At 51.4% G+C, this 16,480-nt stretch overlaps 2 protein-coding genes across 3 annotated transcripts; both read left to right on the plus strand.

The window, feature by feature from the left end:
* The first annotated feature begins 2,605 nt into the window (after positions 1-2,605).
* On the plus strand, positions 2,606-11,779 carry zbtb4 (zinc finger and BTB domain containing 4). The gene has a single exon (XM_067261918.1). It carries the CDS (start codon positions 2,956-2,958, stop codon positions 8,305-8,307), a length of 5,352 nt encoding a protein of 1,783 aa, XP_067118019.1. The 5' UTR covers positions 2,606-2,955; the 3' UTR covers positions 8,308-11,779.
* A 1,322-nt stretch (positions 11,780-13,101) lies between these two features.
* On the plus strand, positions 13,102-16,347 carry shbg (sex hormone-binding globulin). Of its 2 annotated transcripts, none has more exons than XM_067261920.1 (8): positions 13,102-13,200; positions 13,696-13,802; positions 14,025-14,214; positions 14,377-14,538; positions 14,639-14,798; positions 15,157-15,299; positions 15,485-15,671; positions 15,792-16,347. In XM_067261920.1, exons 1-8 carry the CDS (start codon positions 13,102-13,104, stop codon positions 15,926-15,928), a joined length of 1,185 nt encoding a protein of 394 aa, XP_067118021.1. In that variant the 3' UTR covers positions 15,929-16,347. The 2 variants fall into 2 exon arrangements, with proteins under 2 accessions (XP_067118021.1, XP_067118022.1); XM_067261921.1 differs by having other exon boundaries at positions 13,708-13,802.
* The last annotated feature ends 133 nt before the right edge of the window (positions 16,348-16,480 follow it).

The raw sequence follows: 16,480 nt of genomic DNA on the forward strand, positions 1-16,480 counted from the left end.
TTCCACATGCCCCCCCGTTCCATTGCGGGCTCACAGGCTGGAACGGCGTGGGCCCCAAAATTGTTTCCTCCAGCGTGCAGCCCCTACTCAAACCTCTACCTACCGCCCGGCGCACCACTGCAAAAGAAACAGAGTTTCAGAGAAACAGAGTTTGTAGTGGGGAACACAGGCCTTATTCATTTGTCCTCTTTTTTTTCCGTCAGGGTAACATGTTCTCACATGCTTAATTCCTTGCCGATGTCAAGATTCTGTCTATCGAGTGAAACGCTAGTTTGTCAGTTTGTCCCACTCCAGCAGTGCACCTGTTCTCGCTGTTCTCTTCTGTTTCGCGGTGCCACCAGTATAAATAGATTGAACAGACCTTGGGCCGACATGTTTGTTTGTGCGGAACATCCCGTTTCAGAGAAGCTCTGGGCTACTTTTTTTGTGCGACAAAGGTGCTCTGAGGTTCAGGCACTTACGTGCGTGTGAGTGTACGCGCGTGCGTGTATCCAAATTGTGTGTGTGTCTGTGTATTTGAACCCCACACACACACACACACACACACACACCACACACACACACACCTCACCCACCACCTCCCCTTGTCACGCTTGGCCAGGCTGTTGTGCAGAGGGCTTGTTTGTGGAGAAGCAGTGCGTGCGTCACAGGGAGACGAAGAGGAATGGCGCGGGGGCGGCAGACGCGTTTACCCCCCACCCCCCTTCTGCCGTCCGTGGCGCAAACGCCAGAAAGAATCGTGGCATTTTTAGCCCTGGAGCTGTCTCTCTCGCCGCGTCGGCCTCCTCCTAGCCTGCTGGCGCCTTGTTGAAGGGGTTTCCCGCGCCGTGCGAGAAGGATCGTGGCTTTTATCACTTCTAACTGAAAACGATATGCCTACTTTCTGATATACCCCACTGTCATTGTGTCTCAGCATGACTGGAGATTCTCAATAATGTTTACATAGGTTTTGGCGTTACACAGTCACATTTTCCTCCTTCTGGTTGTGTGTTTGTGTGCTGTGTGTGTGTCCATTCCAGTTGTGTAGCCTTCCCCCTGTCTTTCTCTTATCCAAGTCTCTGGTTTATTTTTTTTCCACCTGTGCCCTATCTCTGTGACTTAGTGATACTCTGTTTCACCCTTTAGTTTTGCATGTCATTTACAACCAAATCCCATCCGTGTAGGAGTCGTTTGTTTACATCTGCCTGCTTCTGTTGCCCGCAGGTTTGTGCATGCGTGTATGCGTTGGGTCGCCTGTGTTTGCGTGTCTGTCTGTCTGCCTGTGCTGTGCCTGTGTGTTCCTGTTTTGGGCTTTTCTCTCTCTCTCTATCCCCTCACTCTCTCTCTCTCTCTCTCTCTCTCTCTCTCTCTCTCTCTCTCTCTCTCTCTCTCTCTCTCTCTCTCTCTCTCTCTCTCTCTCTCTCTCTCTCTCTCTCTCTCTCTCTCTCTCTCTCTTCTCTCCCTCCTCTTCCCTCTGCAATAACAGTGCTGACCTAGTTTCTGCCTGTTCAGGGCTGCCTGTGGAATTTTACAGAGGCCTGCCTTCCTGGCTGCCTCGCTGCTTGAAAACGCAGGCAGAAAAGCATGACTGGGGTTTTTTCTTCGTGTCGCATCGTTTAGGCCTCAGCAGCCACCAATCCCCCCCCCCCCACCCCCCCTCCTGCACCTCCCACTCCCCAATCTGCAGCCCCTCGCAAAATAGCCCACCGTGTTAAATAAGTAATAACAATAAAATGGCCTATCGCAGATGTGTCCGGAGGTAGCGCGTGAACACATTTCAGGAGGACAGCCTCAGCCACTTACGGCAGCTGAATCAGAATGGAAATGGGGGGGGGGGGAAAGCGTCGCCGTCGACCGCCGTTCGTCCTCTTAGCTGTGCGATGGAACCGGATGGAGAGGGCGGAAAAACAACACTTCTCCACCCCACCTCCTCTCACTCCTCTCTCTCCGTCTCTCTGTCTTTCCTCCCCCTTTCTTTCACTTCCTCCTCCTTCCATCCCTCCCCCCTGCCTTCACAAATAATGGTTAGAGTCATTCCCGGCAGATACTAGCCACTGCCAGGAATGGCTAACAAGCCTGTGATCGTAATCACCCCCCGCCCCCCTCCTCCCCCCTCCTTCCCCCCGCCCCCCCATCCCCCCATTCCTTGTACACTCAGACAGCCAGCCTATTTTTAAGTTAGCACGGCCAGTGAATGCCAGTCAACACTCTATTCCTGTGGAATCTTGATGAAATCTGGAAACGCCTTCCAATTAGGCAACGGGAATGTCGCGTCAATGCTGAGATGGATCCCCGGGACGCCGCTGAAAAAAGGACTCGGCCGCCGTGGCTGGGACTGAAATCTAAACCAGCGGCGCTGCAAATTCCTCCTACCCCTCTTTTTTCTCTCCCTCTCTCTCCCTTGTCGCCATTCCTGACTCGCATTTGAAGTCTCGAGGCTTTAGAGATCAGCCTTTCCTTATTGTTTTTCCTACGCGCTTTCCCTTTCAAACGCGGTTTTGTTTGCGTGATGACAGGTAATGCTGAGGCGCTTGTCACTCTTGTTAAACGTTTGGTTTTCTTTTGGAGAGTGTCCTCCGTGTGTTTTTATCCCTAACGCATTGTTCTTGTTGTGTGTCGCAGGTTTCGGGGGCTGGTCATGGTGTCCAGGGTGGTGCACTGGGACCCTATCCACGCGGGCCTCCTCCTGTCACGCCTGAGCGAGCAGCACCTGGCTGCCGGGGCCTCCCCCAGCCCGCGACACGTTCCACACTTCCACCAGCCGCTGCATCAGTCCTCTTCCTCGCCAGCGGCTAACGCTACCGATCGTTTCCCTTCTCTCTGGGCCGCCCACGTCTGGACGGACCCCACCACCACCACCACCGCCGCCTGTGCCCCTCTGGAGTTCCTGGCACGCCAGCCTGCCCACGATTACCACGACCCCATAGGTCACTGTCGGAGGCAGAGACCTGCCTGTCTGACTGGGGGCTAGAGGAGATGAAGGGCAAGAGCAGACAGGGAGGCTGGGGGGGAGAGGCCATGACCATGGAGGGGCTGGAGGACGTGGCCGACGGGCCCAAGAATGCCAAGATCACCCTCAGCTTCCCGCTCAGCGCCGCCCTGCCCGCCGCGCTCACCGTTCAGAACCACTGTAGGGCCGCCCCCGCCTCCCCTTCCCCCCGCCGCCGCCCTTCCTCCTCCATGGCAGCCTCCAAGGCCTCGGACGAGGGCTCACTGTGGAAGCTAGACGCCACCACCGACGTGAAGCACCGGCCCTTTAAGCCGCCGCGGCACGACCAATCTCCGTCCTCTTCCTCCTCCTCGTCACCCTCCTCATCCTCGTCTCCCATAGATCTTACGGCACTGGTGAGGAAGGACATCAAATCTCCTCCACCGCTAAAATGTTCCAAAGTCCAGATTCCAGACTCTCAGTTCCACCGATTTCCCGCGCGGCCCACTAACGGCTCTACTGGGGGCTACCTGGGGGAGGGGAGGGGGGAGAGACACAGACTAGCCAATGGCCCCGCCTCCCCTTCTGAGACTGCCAAGATCCTGTTCAACCTGAGCACTGTGGCCTATCAGGCCCAGAGGGGCGGAGACACAGAGAGGAAGGAGAGAGCCAGCTTACCGGGGAAACAAGGAGGGAGGGTGGGAGTCAGCCCCCATGGACCCAGCCTCCACCCGCCTCCCCTCCACCTCCCTCCTCCTCTACCCTCTCTCCCCACCGAAGCCCTTACCCCTCCCCACCACCCGGTCTCGTTCTCCTCCTCTGCCTCCTCCCCCCCGGGTGGCCAGAAGCCAGAGCTGATCTGCGGGGTGTGCCACCGCCTTTTCAGCTCCGCATCCTCCCTGACGGTGCACATGCGGCTGCACCGCGGGGGACGCGCCCTCAGCTGCCGCCACTGTGGCAAAGCCTTCATTCACAACAAGAGACTGCAGTCCCACGAGGCCTCCTGTCGCCAGCCTCTGCCCCAGGCCGCCGCCCTCCCCCCCAGCCTGTCCCCCAGCCGGCCCCCCCTCCCCATCCAGCCCAAAGAGGAGCCCTTGGAGGAGGGGGAGGTGAGGATCGAGGGCGGCGTAGTCGTGGGGGCCGAGGGAGTGGAGAGCAGCGGCAAAGCACAGCTGGCAGAGAAAAAGGCTTGCGGACTCCTGGTGGATCAGGAGGCCGACGCAGAGTCAGGGGAGCTGCTTGCAGGAGACGATAACCACCATTTTGTGAAGGTGGTGGACGGCCACATCATCTACTTCTGCAGGGTGTGCGAGCGCTCGTACATGACCCTGTCCAGCCTCAAGCGCCACTCCAACGTACACTCGTGGCGCCGCAAGTACCCATGTCACTTCTGCGACAAGGTGTTCGCCCTGGCCGAATACCGGACCAAGCACGAGGTGTGGCACACGGGGGAGCGCCGCTACCAGTGCATCTTCTGCTGGGACGCCTTCGCCACCTACTACAACCTCAAGACCCACCAGAAGGCCATCCACGGCATCAGCCCGGGTCTCATCTCCAGCGAGAAGACGGCCAACGGCGGCTACAAGCAGAAAGTCAACGCGCTCAAGCTCTACCGCCTGCTACCCATGCGCTCCCAGAAGAGACCCTACAAAACCTACAGTGACACGCTCCCCGACGGGCTCCTCCTCTCCTCCGGAGACCCCTTGCCCCTCCCCCTCTCCTTAGACTGCGCCCGGCCCAACTCCCTGGGCCTTACCGGCGGCACGCACCCAAAGACCGTCAAGCCTGACCCGGACGCTTACCCCGACGGCTTCCCCGTCTCGATAAGCTTGGAGCGGGGGGAGATCTCCACACGTGCCCCCTTCCCTCAGACAGACATGAAGAGGAGTGATAGAGAGGCGTCAGATCCGGAGAGAGCTAGCAGCAGTGGCGCCTCCAAAATGGCCGCAAGCAGCAAGTCCAAAACACCCAAGGGTGGCCGCAGTACAGAACTGACCGGGTCCTCTGTCATAACGTACGGACACCCTAAACCCTCCGTCATAGTGCACGGCACTACCGTGTCGTCCTCCGTCATAGTCCATAGCAACCAGGTCGCCAAAAGTCCACTGGGTAGCCCCTCCCCTGAAGCAAACGCTAGTCAGATCCTTCCCAAGGCTGGGCCGAGGCCGAACAGAAACCACAGGGAGAGTACCGACAGCCACAGGAAGAGATCCCGGGACAGTTCAGACACAGCAGAGGAAGGCTCCGGGAAGAGCCGACAGGAAGCAGAAAGCGGACGGTCCCATCACAAATCGCGCAAGTCCCACAGCAGGAGCGACAGCTCCGCCTCCAGGCGCTCCTCCTCTCCTGGAGAGGCATGTGGCCAGAGGGGGGCGGGGCCGCTGTGCCAGATCACGGTGCGGATCGGCGAGGAGGCCATCGTCAAGCGCAGCATCTCCGAGACAGACCTCCGGCGAGACAAGAGTCCCCACCCTCCCAAAACCAAACGGACCGAGCCGTCGCCGCAAGACGCCAAGGAGCCTCGTCACTCTCACCACCACCACCACCACAAGCACCGCGGTCACCGCAGCTCCAGCCTCGGGGCCGAAGCAGAGAAAGACGTAGGAGGGGAGGGGGAACCCAGGAGGAAGAGTCCCAAACCTCCGGGGAAGGTCAGGGAATACTACTTCCGTCAGGAAGTGCGTGAGCAGGAGGAAAGCGATGACGATGGGGAGGACAATCTGTGGAGGCCCTACTACGCTTACAAGCCCAAGAGGAAGGGCCAAGTTCCTGTCCAGAAGACCAGGAGCTGGCGACGCAAGCTTCACCACAAGCGCTCCCTTCGCCTGATGAGGAGGGCCGAGAGACTCATGACCCATGTCAACAAGGAGGCGGAGAGACCGGATGAAGAGGAGGAGGCGGAGGAGGACGAGGAGGAGGAAGTTGCAGGGGAAGAGACAAAGGCAGAAGTGGAGAAGGAGGAGGAAATGGAGGAAGAGGATGGGGAGGTGAAGGGGGATGAAGGCAAGGCGGAAGACCGCATGCTTGATGAGGACAGAAAAACGACAGACTCGTCCTCAGTTCCCTCCAAGGAGAAGGACAAACAGTCGGCTGGTGCCGAAACGGGGGGCGATCGTGCCACACTCGACGAACACCTTCATCCTTCTCCTCCCAGTATCCCCCTGTCTACCTCAGCCTCTCCGGTGGGAATAAAACGGCGGCCCTGGTCCAATGACAACGCCTCGGAATGCGGTACTTGCGGTTGCTGGTTCTCCAGTCCGAGGAAACGGGACAAACATGAACTGAGCCACCTGTTGGAGTTTGTCTGCCTGCACTGCCGGGCTCCCTTCCCCTCAAGAGATAAACTGGAAGACCACCAGAAGACCCAGCACCCCAAAGCCTCAGAGCCCCAATCCCTGCTGCCCAAAGTGGGTTGCGAGGAGACGGAGCCCGAGAAAGAGAGAGGTCAGGAGGAGAGAGAGAGTAGGGCGCTAGCGAAGAGCACGTCCAGTCCCGGTCGCCTGAGCCGGAGAGCGTTAGCGAGACACACCTGCCCCCAGTGTCACAAGGTGTGTAAAACGTCGTCGGCGTTGACTCGCCACGTTCGACGTCACGAGTTAAGCAGCTCTCCTGAGAGAGAAGAGACACAGCCAGAGCCAAACACAGCAGAGACATCAGTTAGCCCTGTAAGCAAAGACCCAGACAGGGGCGTTGACCAGGTTCCCATGGCCCAGTCTATCCCAGTTATCAGCTACTCTACACCCAACCCACCTAACATCAGTAGAGAGTGCTTAGAGCCCAAGGGGAATGAGAGCGAGACATGCGAGGTCAAAGCAGAACACCAAACCGTCATCAATCAGATTGCACCATGCGACAACTCAGAAGTCAAAGAACTCAGTGCCCCTGTCCTCGAGAGGGGGCCAAGTCCACACATTATAAAGCCTTCCCCCGACAGTCCAGCCAAACTTCCCTACCTTCCCACCCTTACCCCTTGCCGGCCCAAATTATTCCCCCCTGCTGCACCCCCAACTCTCCAGGGGGTTCTGGTCATGAGTGGATCCGAATGTCTGGATTTCCGGACCCCCAAGAAGAGGAACCTAGACGGACAGCTTAACAGGATACCCAGCCCGGCAGGCCACACAGGGCACGTGAACGCCCCTCCAAACACGCCCATGACTTGTCAGGCCCAGATCAACAGCGCCGCCCCGAATGTTCCCACGGCAACAGCTCCCGGTGTAGTCGTCAGCTGCGTGAAGCGGGAAGTCATCACAGAGAGGGAGAAGCCGGGGAAGCACGTTTTCCTTCCGGCCAGTTACGAGGGCTCGTCCTCATTGGCTCAGGATCTTAGGGTCATGCCCCTGTCCAGGAGCCCCTCCCCTAGTGAAGCACAAGACCTCACCATGTCCTCTATGCTAGCTAGAGAGTGGGAGAGAAAGAGGGAGCTGGAGAGAGAGCGGGACAGGCAGATGCAAAGAGAGAGAGAAAGGGAGATGGAACGGGAAAGTCACAGGGAGAGAGAAAAGGAAAGGGAGAGGCAGAGGGAGAGGCACAGAGAGATGGAGATGGAGAGAGAGAAGGTTCAGCACACTAGGGGGTTGTGCCATCCTCCTCTGGAGCAGACCAGAGACCCGGAAGTGACCCTCCTCGTACCCAAAGAGGAGCCGATCAGCCCTGCTCCGTCCCCACAACGCATCGCCACTCAAACCACTAGTAACAGCCCCCTCGCACAGAGACGGCCCCCCAAGTCCCCTCGCCGCTCCCCCACTGCCATGGATCTGTTGGTCCAGGTCAACCGCCAGGCCCAGGCCGCCAAGGCTGCCCAGGCTTCGCACGCAACCCGGGGACCCGACAGGCTCCAACTGCCCACGGGGACATCCGGCTCCAGCGACCGACCCTCGGCCCATGCCTTGCTCCTCCCCCGTGCACCACTCCCCGAGCCTGTGAACAGCCCCAGGGACACCCACCGCCGGGAGGCCGAGGCGGGGGGCTACCCCGCCCAGGAGTTACCCTTGCCCCTCATCGTTCCAGGAGGTTACCGCTCGGGGAAGAAACAGGAGGAGAACCTCCTGGTGTCCTACCCCACGGGGTCCTTTCCCTTTGGCCCGCTGGGGAAGATGGTCCCCAATGGGGATCTGGCCAAGCTGCCCTTCTACCCCGACCCCTATCACCTCCTGTATGGGCCCCAGCTGCTGGCATACCCCTATAACCTGGCCGCCCTGCCCATGGCCCTGAACATGATGGCTCCTGGGGCGGACAAGGTGGAGCCCCTGCCCTTCCTCCCAGCCCTCTTTAACTACGCCGCAGCCGCAGGCCCTTACATGGGTGCGGTACCCCATCCCCTGGTAGCCAACCCCAATCTGTATAACAGTAATGGTGGTGGCAGCAAGAAGCAGCGAGACAGCAGCAACGGCAAGCCGTAGCGATACAGGAAAAGACAGGGATATTTCAAAATGGAGGACCTAGGGGCTTGTGATGGAGGACAGGATAGCGAGAGCCGCTTCTTGGGGTTACTGGGTACCCTTGTACTGTCTCCGCTGCCTCTCTGTTTGTGACGTAGCAATCAGAACTCGCGCCGAACTATGAGCGGGGGGGGGGGGGGAGCGGGAGGAGAAGAAACGGAGGAATTGGGCAAGGGAAAGGAGGAGTGAAGATACCAGACAGATACCTAAAGTATACAGACAGATACACAGCGACTTAGCAATCGCCCTCTCGCTTCCAGTCACCCCTCTCTTCCGTTCTCCCGTCTTTTCTGTGTTGTAGTTCTAGAGCTTGATTAATTGTCCTCTCTCTCACTCGTTATGGTAATATGTATAATCTAAGAATAATAACTGCTAACAGGGTGTATGTTTTTTGTTTTGCTCAAACTTTCTCAGTCTGCTTCCCTTTATATCGGGCACATAATGAGGATGTCGTCTCTGCAGGAACGAGGTTGTGTTCTAGACAGCGAAAGGGACCCAGAATGAAAAGTCCTCGCATGACACAGTCAGAGTTTGAGCGGTAACCAACACTGCGTGTGTCGTGTGTCGTGTGTGCGTGAGGGAGACTGCTTGTGTGCAAACAAATGCACTCAAGCTGTCTGTGAGAGCAAAACGTAAGCCTTCACATGAACAGTTAGGACGTCTGTTCGCGGACCGTATGTTTTGTCTGTATGTGAGTCCCTTCATGCTCACATCACGCGTGTGTGCATCAAGAGCTGCCTGACGTAAAGGCAACGTTCATTCCGTTTGGTTCGGAGACGAAAAGCAGCATTCCTACAACAGATGGTCTAGCCGTTGTAGGGCAGTGCATAGAAGTGCAATAGAAGTGATTCTTCCGCATCCAAACCACCAAGCTGATGGTTCGAGTAGAGTTTTTACATGTGACACCTGACAGATCCAGTGAGTGTGTAATATCGGAAACTAACCCCAAACTAAGCCGGGCAGTATCACATGCTGTCACAGTTTACCCAAGGCCCATCATGTATCATGTTCTTTTTTACCTTAGCAGCATGTGCACACACGAGCTAGAAAGGCTTCTAAGGTTGGCGGAAGCTTGACCCACTTGTAGCTGATTTGGACATGTAGCTGGCCACTGGGAAAGAATAGTAGGCTAGTATAGAGAACATTGCACTTCCAGTCCTCCATGTACTCATCTCATTTCTTCCAATGATATCAAAAAGAAGAACAGAATAAAGTCAGAGAACCTTCATCTTCAGTGGCCTTTTCCTCTCCCTGGCTCCCCCTGGTGTGCACCAAAGACACACTCCATTTTCCAAGCCAGGTTGAAGAGAGCGAGAGTTAGGAGGGGAAACAGTAGATGGATTCAGGGTAGGGTCATGTCTGTGATATTTGTGGAGGGAGAGAGGGGAAGCCATAGTTAGGTCATCGCCCGCCCTCCGTGGGGCCTCCTAGATAGACTGAAAAAGGCAGCTCTCCTCCTATTGAGAGGACAGGAAGACGCGAATATCAGGACGCCGAGGAGGGCTTGGAGGTTTGCGTCCAGGCTCTCCTCTCTTTATTCCTCTCTGAACGGAGAAGTGGGGAACGGTGTCTCTCCCTCTCAGCTGGGGTAAGACGGGTCGTAGCAGCCAGTCATGGTGGTGTCTGAGATCCCCAAAATGTCCAGGACTTTTGTTTTGTGTCTCTCTGTACATTTGTTTCTTTACTTTTTTTTTGTTACACTGTTGTTTGTTTTGTTTATATTACACCTCCCCCCCTTTTTGCAAGATGGACGTGGCCTCAGCAAAAGGGAGGGTGTTGAGTACTCTTAAATATGAATGTAATTGTAGTCATGAGGTTAATGAAGTACAAACTGCATTAAAGGTAGACGGATTTCAGTTTTTTCCGACTTGAAAAATAACCAGTTAAGTAACCGTTATGAAGTCTGATATGCATATATACAGTAGTCCTAGGAACATGTCAATAAACTTGGGTTCTGTATCCACAAAGCATGAGCAAAACACGCTTCCTAACAGTCTATATCCTCTGGTGTCAACAAACTCTCACTTTGTCTGCACAATGTCGGTTTCTCTTTCCTTTCTGATTTTTTTCTCAATTTTCTTCTCCTCTATCTCGATCCTCCACGTCTCTTTTGCTTCATTTGTTCTGGGGTCCGGCATAGAACCCCCCCCCCCCCCCTCAAAAAGAGCAGCTGTCACCTTTATTTCTCACAGTCACTATGGGAGCTGTCCAGTTACTCCCCCCTCCAAACTCTCAAACTCACACACACACTTTACACTGCCTCTTTGAAGTGTGAATGTGTGTGTGAACCCCAACACTGTTCGTTTCAGGCAAGAGAGCAAGAAATACCACAGCGTGACCAACCACAGGGGCTCATAGGCCTCTCCTTCGATGTAGTTGCGAGCCGTGTGTGTGTGTGTGTATGTGTGCACGCGTGTAGGTGTATGTATGTGTATGTGTGTGTGGGTTTGTGTGTGTGGGAGTGAAGGAGTGTTGGAAAAAAAATCTGTTTGAAAAAGAAAACCAAAACAAATCTGCCTAAGCAGAATATCCCTTGGGGGCATCTGTTTTCAACTGACTTTTTCAAGGGTTGAGTTTCAATGTAGCCCTCTTTGGCCCAGCCTTGCTGTAAAGACTCCACATATAACCTACCTTAAGCCATTTATAGATGGATACATAGGTGTTTTTGGACCATTTCTTATGCCATAGTTTGCCGTCACAGACCAAAAGCAAGTAACTTGTTGAAATAGAGCGAATGACCTGGTATCTGGTGGTGATACACATATATTCATAGTGTTTAATTCATATGAATGTGCCTCTGCTTTGATATTTACAATATTAGCAACTATAGATTTGGCAGATTTCAACTGACAAGGTGCCTTTTAATGGCATAAGAAATTGAAATAGTTTGTAGGTGAATGAACTAAATGGCAAACGATTCGGAGAAAGATCTTGTGGCTTAGTTTACTACAGTATGAAGCTGGTCATAGTTTTAGGGGTGTGGCTAAACTGTTTGGTATTGTGTACATGTTTAGGTAATACTGTGCCATAGAGTCCACAAATATTTTAACTGTTATTTTTAAAAGATGTTATAATGTTGCTTGATGACTTTGTCTTTAGATTTGATACAACGGCTTGTAGCCACATCTACCCTTAGTCTGTTGTCTATTTTCTTCCATTTTTATTTCACTCTTTCCTCTTGTTCCCTTGTCTCCTCCTCTTTCTCCCTGCTGCAATCAAACAAATAAAGTATTAACCTGATGACCCAACAAATCATGGTTGAGAGTTGTGACATGTTTAAAAAGAACATCAAGATACATTGGCTGTACTATCCACTCAGTATAAAGGAATCCTGTGTAACTATAACTGTTAAAAGTATAGTGATGTTCATCAATAAAGCTTGGTCTTCTATCTTTATGTAAATTGTATGAGCCATAAAGAGAAGTTGGAATAATACATGTCTGGTATACAAATTAATGCCTGTATAGTTTGTGTATATGAATACATGTATTCTACAATGTATCAATAGTTGCAAATATTGGGTTAAATCCTTGAGTGGGCTGGGTTAGGAAAAGGTAAATTAAAGGTTAGTGAGTAGACTAGTTGTGGTTGAATTAACAATTGCCCAATTGACCACCAAAATGGAAACATTACTGAATCTTAACTCAACACGTGTCGCATGCAGACTCAAATATTGTTTTGGCTGTAACAGTATGTGTGCAACCTTTTCTCCCAAAAACCCTTCTTGTAATAATGGGAGTTAAACATGACTTCCAGTTATCAAAGCAAAGAGAATCACGCCTAATGCTGACAAGCATTAGAGAACATGTTTTGACGGAGTTATTTGTAACTAATGCGATTGATTCATATAAGGTAACTTCTTTATGTAGGTCAAAAACATGTAGGGGCTTATTGGGGTTTATTACATTTTACATACTGACTCTTTAGAAATGCATCCGCCGCTGTTCCTATGATCAATGGCTGCCACTGATTTAGGTGCGGACTGCGTTGGAGCTGTGCCCGCATCACCATTCCTTTCCTGGAAGCAGCAGAGTGTGTCATCAGTTCATCGCAATGGAATGTTGTCCGCACGGGAACGTAAAGTGCACACGCACATTTTCTACTTACACGCACACTCACTTACTTGTTCACGCGCATCCAGTAGCCAACCCACCGCAGTCAAGGTCCCGTTCAAAAGAGTCAACACACAGTGTTTAGCTGTTCTCCGAAGGTCACTCACCCAGCGAACACAGATGCATGTTTGTCCAATTGTGTAGTCCATGGCAAGGCAGTGGGAACAGATATTTGAAGTTGCTGTCAGTACAGCTTTTCATAAAATGATGCCTTTAAAAGAATGCTGAATTTCTTTTCTTGATCCTTGGTTGCACTGCTCCAAGTTCAGTCAGACTTTGGCTGAAACTATAAATTGCTTTTTTGCAGTCACCAATAACTATTATCCACTGCTTTGTTAAAAATCTCCAACTGTCTTTTTCTTCATGTTTTCTTTTCTTTGTCTTCTCACCTGCTCTTCTTTTACTGTATCTGACCCACACACTCGAAAAACATCTTTAGACAATCACACAGGCACAACATTTTGCAGATCAATGGCTTCTGGCACCAGGTGATGTTGACACTGTTGCCCTCTGGTCTCTGGAGGTGTGGGCTTTTTCAAAGGCACAGAGTCCACTGAAACTTCTCTCCTCATCACAGCAAGCTAGTTACGGCCGTGGTTGTCGGACACAGGTGGTATAGTTTTAGATCAAGCCTAACTGAAGGATGGGCTCATTGAGGATGCTAGCTTGTGGTCTGCTACTGGGGTTGAACTTGGCGCTGCTGGTCTTGGAGACTGATGGACAAGAAAACGGAATGAAAAAGGTATGACTTTGCTTGTGAGGAATGGATGTTTGAGTGGTTCGCTCTGTGGTTCACCAGTGGTTCGCTCTGTGCGAACCAGTGGTTTGCACAGAGCGTGAAAGGATGCAATCGATGAAATTAACTTACTTGACCTTAAAGAGGGTTAGGGGTGCATCTCAATAGTACCTAATTGTTTATTTGATGAAAGAAAAGCGTGAATAGATCCAGGCAGCAGGACTTTGTTCAGTCTGCGTGGGAGGTATGGCAGGTTAGGACTTCTGCTCCACAGTGTTACAAGCTCACCCACGTTGTGCTGAATCACGCCACTAACTTTAGTCTGTAGGATTCTGAGGGAAATGACGCACTTGCCGCATGTCTATAGAGAGGGATGTATTGCTATTTCAAGTCTCGGATCAACATTGATGTGTGGGGTGCGTTACAAAAAGCATAGCACCCCTAATGAATAAAGAAATGAAGAACAGTATAAGCAATGTGAACCTTGTGACGTTTTTTGAGGTGAAAAAGCAGGTGTCGGGCCGGGGCCCTGTTAACCTTGCCCACCAACAGAGAGGAACCTGGAGGCCTCTGATGCAGACCAGAGCCGACCTCTCAGAGGTCAGAAGGTCAGTCATTATGTTGTCTAAGAATAAGGCAAACAGGCTTGACCATGTTCCGAATGTTCCTCACTATACATTTAAACAGCTCACAAGCTTCAGACCCAGCTTGTTTGGCATGTTCCTGTTGATTTTTTTTTATTGGAAACGAAATTCTGTTGTATCCTGGTTTATATTCCATCATGCCATGTCAATGTTTCAGTTGAACCATTTTCCGTCCCTCTTCCTCAGTATCAAGTCTGTGTTTGAGTTACGGACTTTGGATCCAGAGGGGGCAGTTTTTTATGGGGACACCAACGCAGGAGAGGACTGGTTTGTCTTCTCTCTGAGGAACGGCATCCCTGAGATGCAGATTGCCAAAGCAGACATCCTTGTTAGTGCGATAGGCGGGCCCAAACTGAACGACGGCCAATGGCATAAGGTACACTAAGGTGGTGTGTAGACCAATAATTGGACATACTTATATAGTGTTAAAAACAGTTTTTAGGGGCACAGAAACGGTTTCAAACTGACACAAAGTATGTGTCACAATGTACACCATGCGACCATTATCGCTTCGCCCCCTTCCTCCCAACCTGTCCAGCTGGGCCTGAGCAATGAGGGGAAGTTTGTGATCCTGGAGGTGGATGGGAAGCAGGCTCTGGTGGTGGGCCTGGAGTCCAACAAGACGGAGGAGGTTATGACGGGACAGATACGCCTGGCCCTCGGAGGGATCCTGGTCGATGAGAAGAAGCTGGTCAATCCGGTACAGTGAAGTGTCTGTCTCTGTGTGGGATGTGACAATCTGTTTTCTTGTGTGATGAAGGTGTTTGCATTGATTTTCCCTTCTGTGTTCGGGGCTCAAGTTTGTGGCAGAGATGGACGGCTGTGTGCGGGAGGGCAACTGGCTGAACCTTACCTCACCATGGGAGACCGAGGAGGTTGGAGACCTCATGCCTTGCTTTGATGCCATCAAACCAGGGGCTTTCTTCTCTGGGGCTGGTCTCTCTGTCTTCAGAACCTCCGGTACTGTTTTGTTGATTTAACCCTTGTGCTGCCTTCGGGTCACATGACCCATAGGTTCATAACGAACCATCGTTGTGTTTACCCAATTTTAACCAATACAAAAACAAATCAAAATAATTTTCTTTTAACCTTCGCAATGTGGGGGGCGTCTGAGACAGCCCACCGGTTAAAAGAAAATGCTTCACTTTGTTTTTGTATGTGGTAAAGTTGTCGCAATACAACGGTGGGTCACAATGACTGATGGGTCGGAAAGACCCGAAGATAACACAAGGGTTAAGAAGGATTTAACATTGTTTGAAAAGACTAAAAGGGGGAATGGAGATGGTTTCTTGAGAGATTCATAAATGTTTCTTTATAGAAATCCCCATTGAGTCAGAGGAAAAAGGGATCAATATTGACATCTGGGCAGAGTCATCAAATGAAATGCAGGGAGCCATTCTTAACCTCCGTAATGATGAGCAAGGGTCCATTCTTTCAGTGAGAGCCAACAACATAACCAAGGTACCTAACTTGTGACACACTCTCAGTACTTTACAAAGTTCAGCAGGAAGCACATTCAAGATGATAGACACAAATAGACTGTAGCCATTCATGCTATGTATTAAGGTATTTGTGTATTTCATTTACTAGAAAAAGGCAGAATTTCAGGATTAAAAAAAATAGTATTTTGTACCTTTTTCCTGCAGGAACTCACACTAACACTGGGCAAATCTTCAACCGTTTTCAAATTGGGCTTCAACAAACTATCCATTAACATGCTGAAGGACAGAGTAAGAGTGTCTCTTGATGACATTTTATCAAGGGCCATTGAAACACCAGACTATTTGGCCAGCTGGAAAGCGGGTATATTCCTTAGTTTTGGGGGAATTCCAGGTGAGTTTGAGCACAAGGAAGCACTATCACTGATTTATGCACCTTATCCATGTTTTCCTCTCTCTACCTTCCTGCTCTGTGGTTCATCAACCTCCTTTTCTCTCACTGTGTCGTCCTAAGATGAAGGGGATGCTTTTCATGGCTCCCAGTACCTCCATGGCTGTATAGAAAAGATCCAAATTCAGGGGAAGGATGTTGATTTGGACACAGCCATGTACAAGCACATCTCTGTCTCCTCCCATAGCTGTCCTGCATAAAACCAGTGCAAATGTGGATATCTGATAGGTTTGGTGCATCTCTGCTCCTGCTTTCCCACTACTTGGTGATATAGGCCAGGGATGGATACAGATACAACCAGGTACACTTGTCTTTGTTGAGTCAAGATGTCTAAGCTTCGTAAACGTTTAATTTCCCTTGTCAATAAAGGTTTGATATGCATGTTGAATAAAGTCTTGTTTGCATGTACAACTAATTTTAGCTTGTTGCCTTTATTGGAATTGACTATCCACCTATGATTATGAAATTGATATTTTGAGGTTATAATCCCATCGGAGTCTATAAATCTTGTTGATAGTCAAAACTGCACATGGATGTTAATAAGAAGTTACGCTGTCATTGCTCTGTTCCAGGTTAATGCATTGCAAATATAACGTGTTGGTTGCACCAATTGAAATAAATAAATACCATTGAAAATGTGCTTTTGGATCTGGAGTGGCAGGGATTCACAGAGCCACCCGTGCATCGCATTCTATAAAACCTTGATTTAGCGCCCTCTAGTGGATTAAATCAGATGTTTTTCACATGTAACA

This window comes from Osmerus mordax, chromosome 23 (assembly GCF_038355195.1).
Source record: "Osmerus mordax isolate fOsmMor3 chromosome 23, fOsmMor3.pri, whole genome shotgun sequence".
Taxonomy (NCBI): Eukaryota; Metazoa; Chordata; class Actinopteri; order Osmeriformes; family Osmeridae; genus Osmerus; species Osmerus mordax.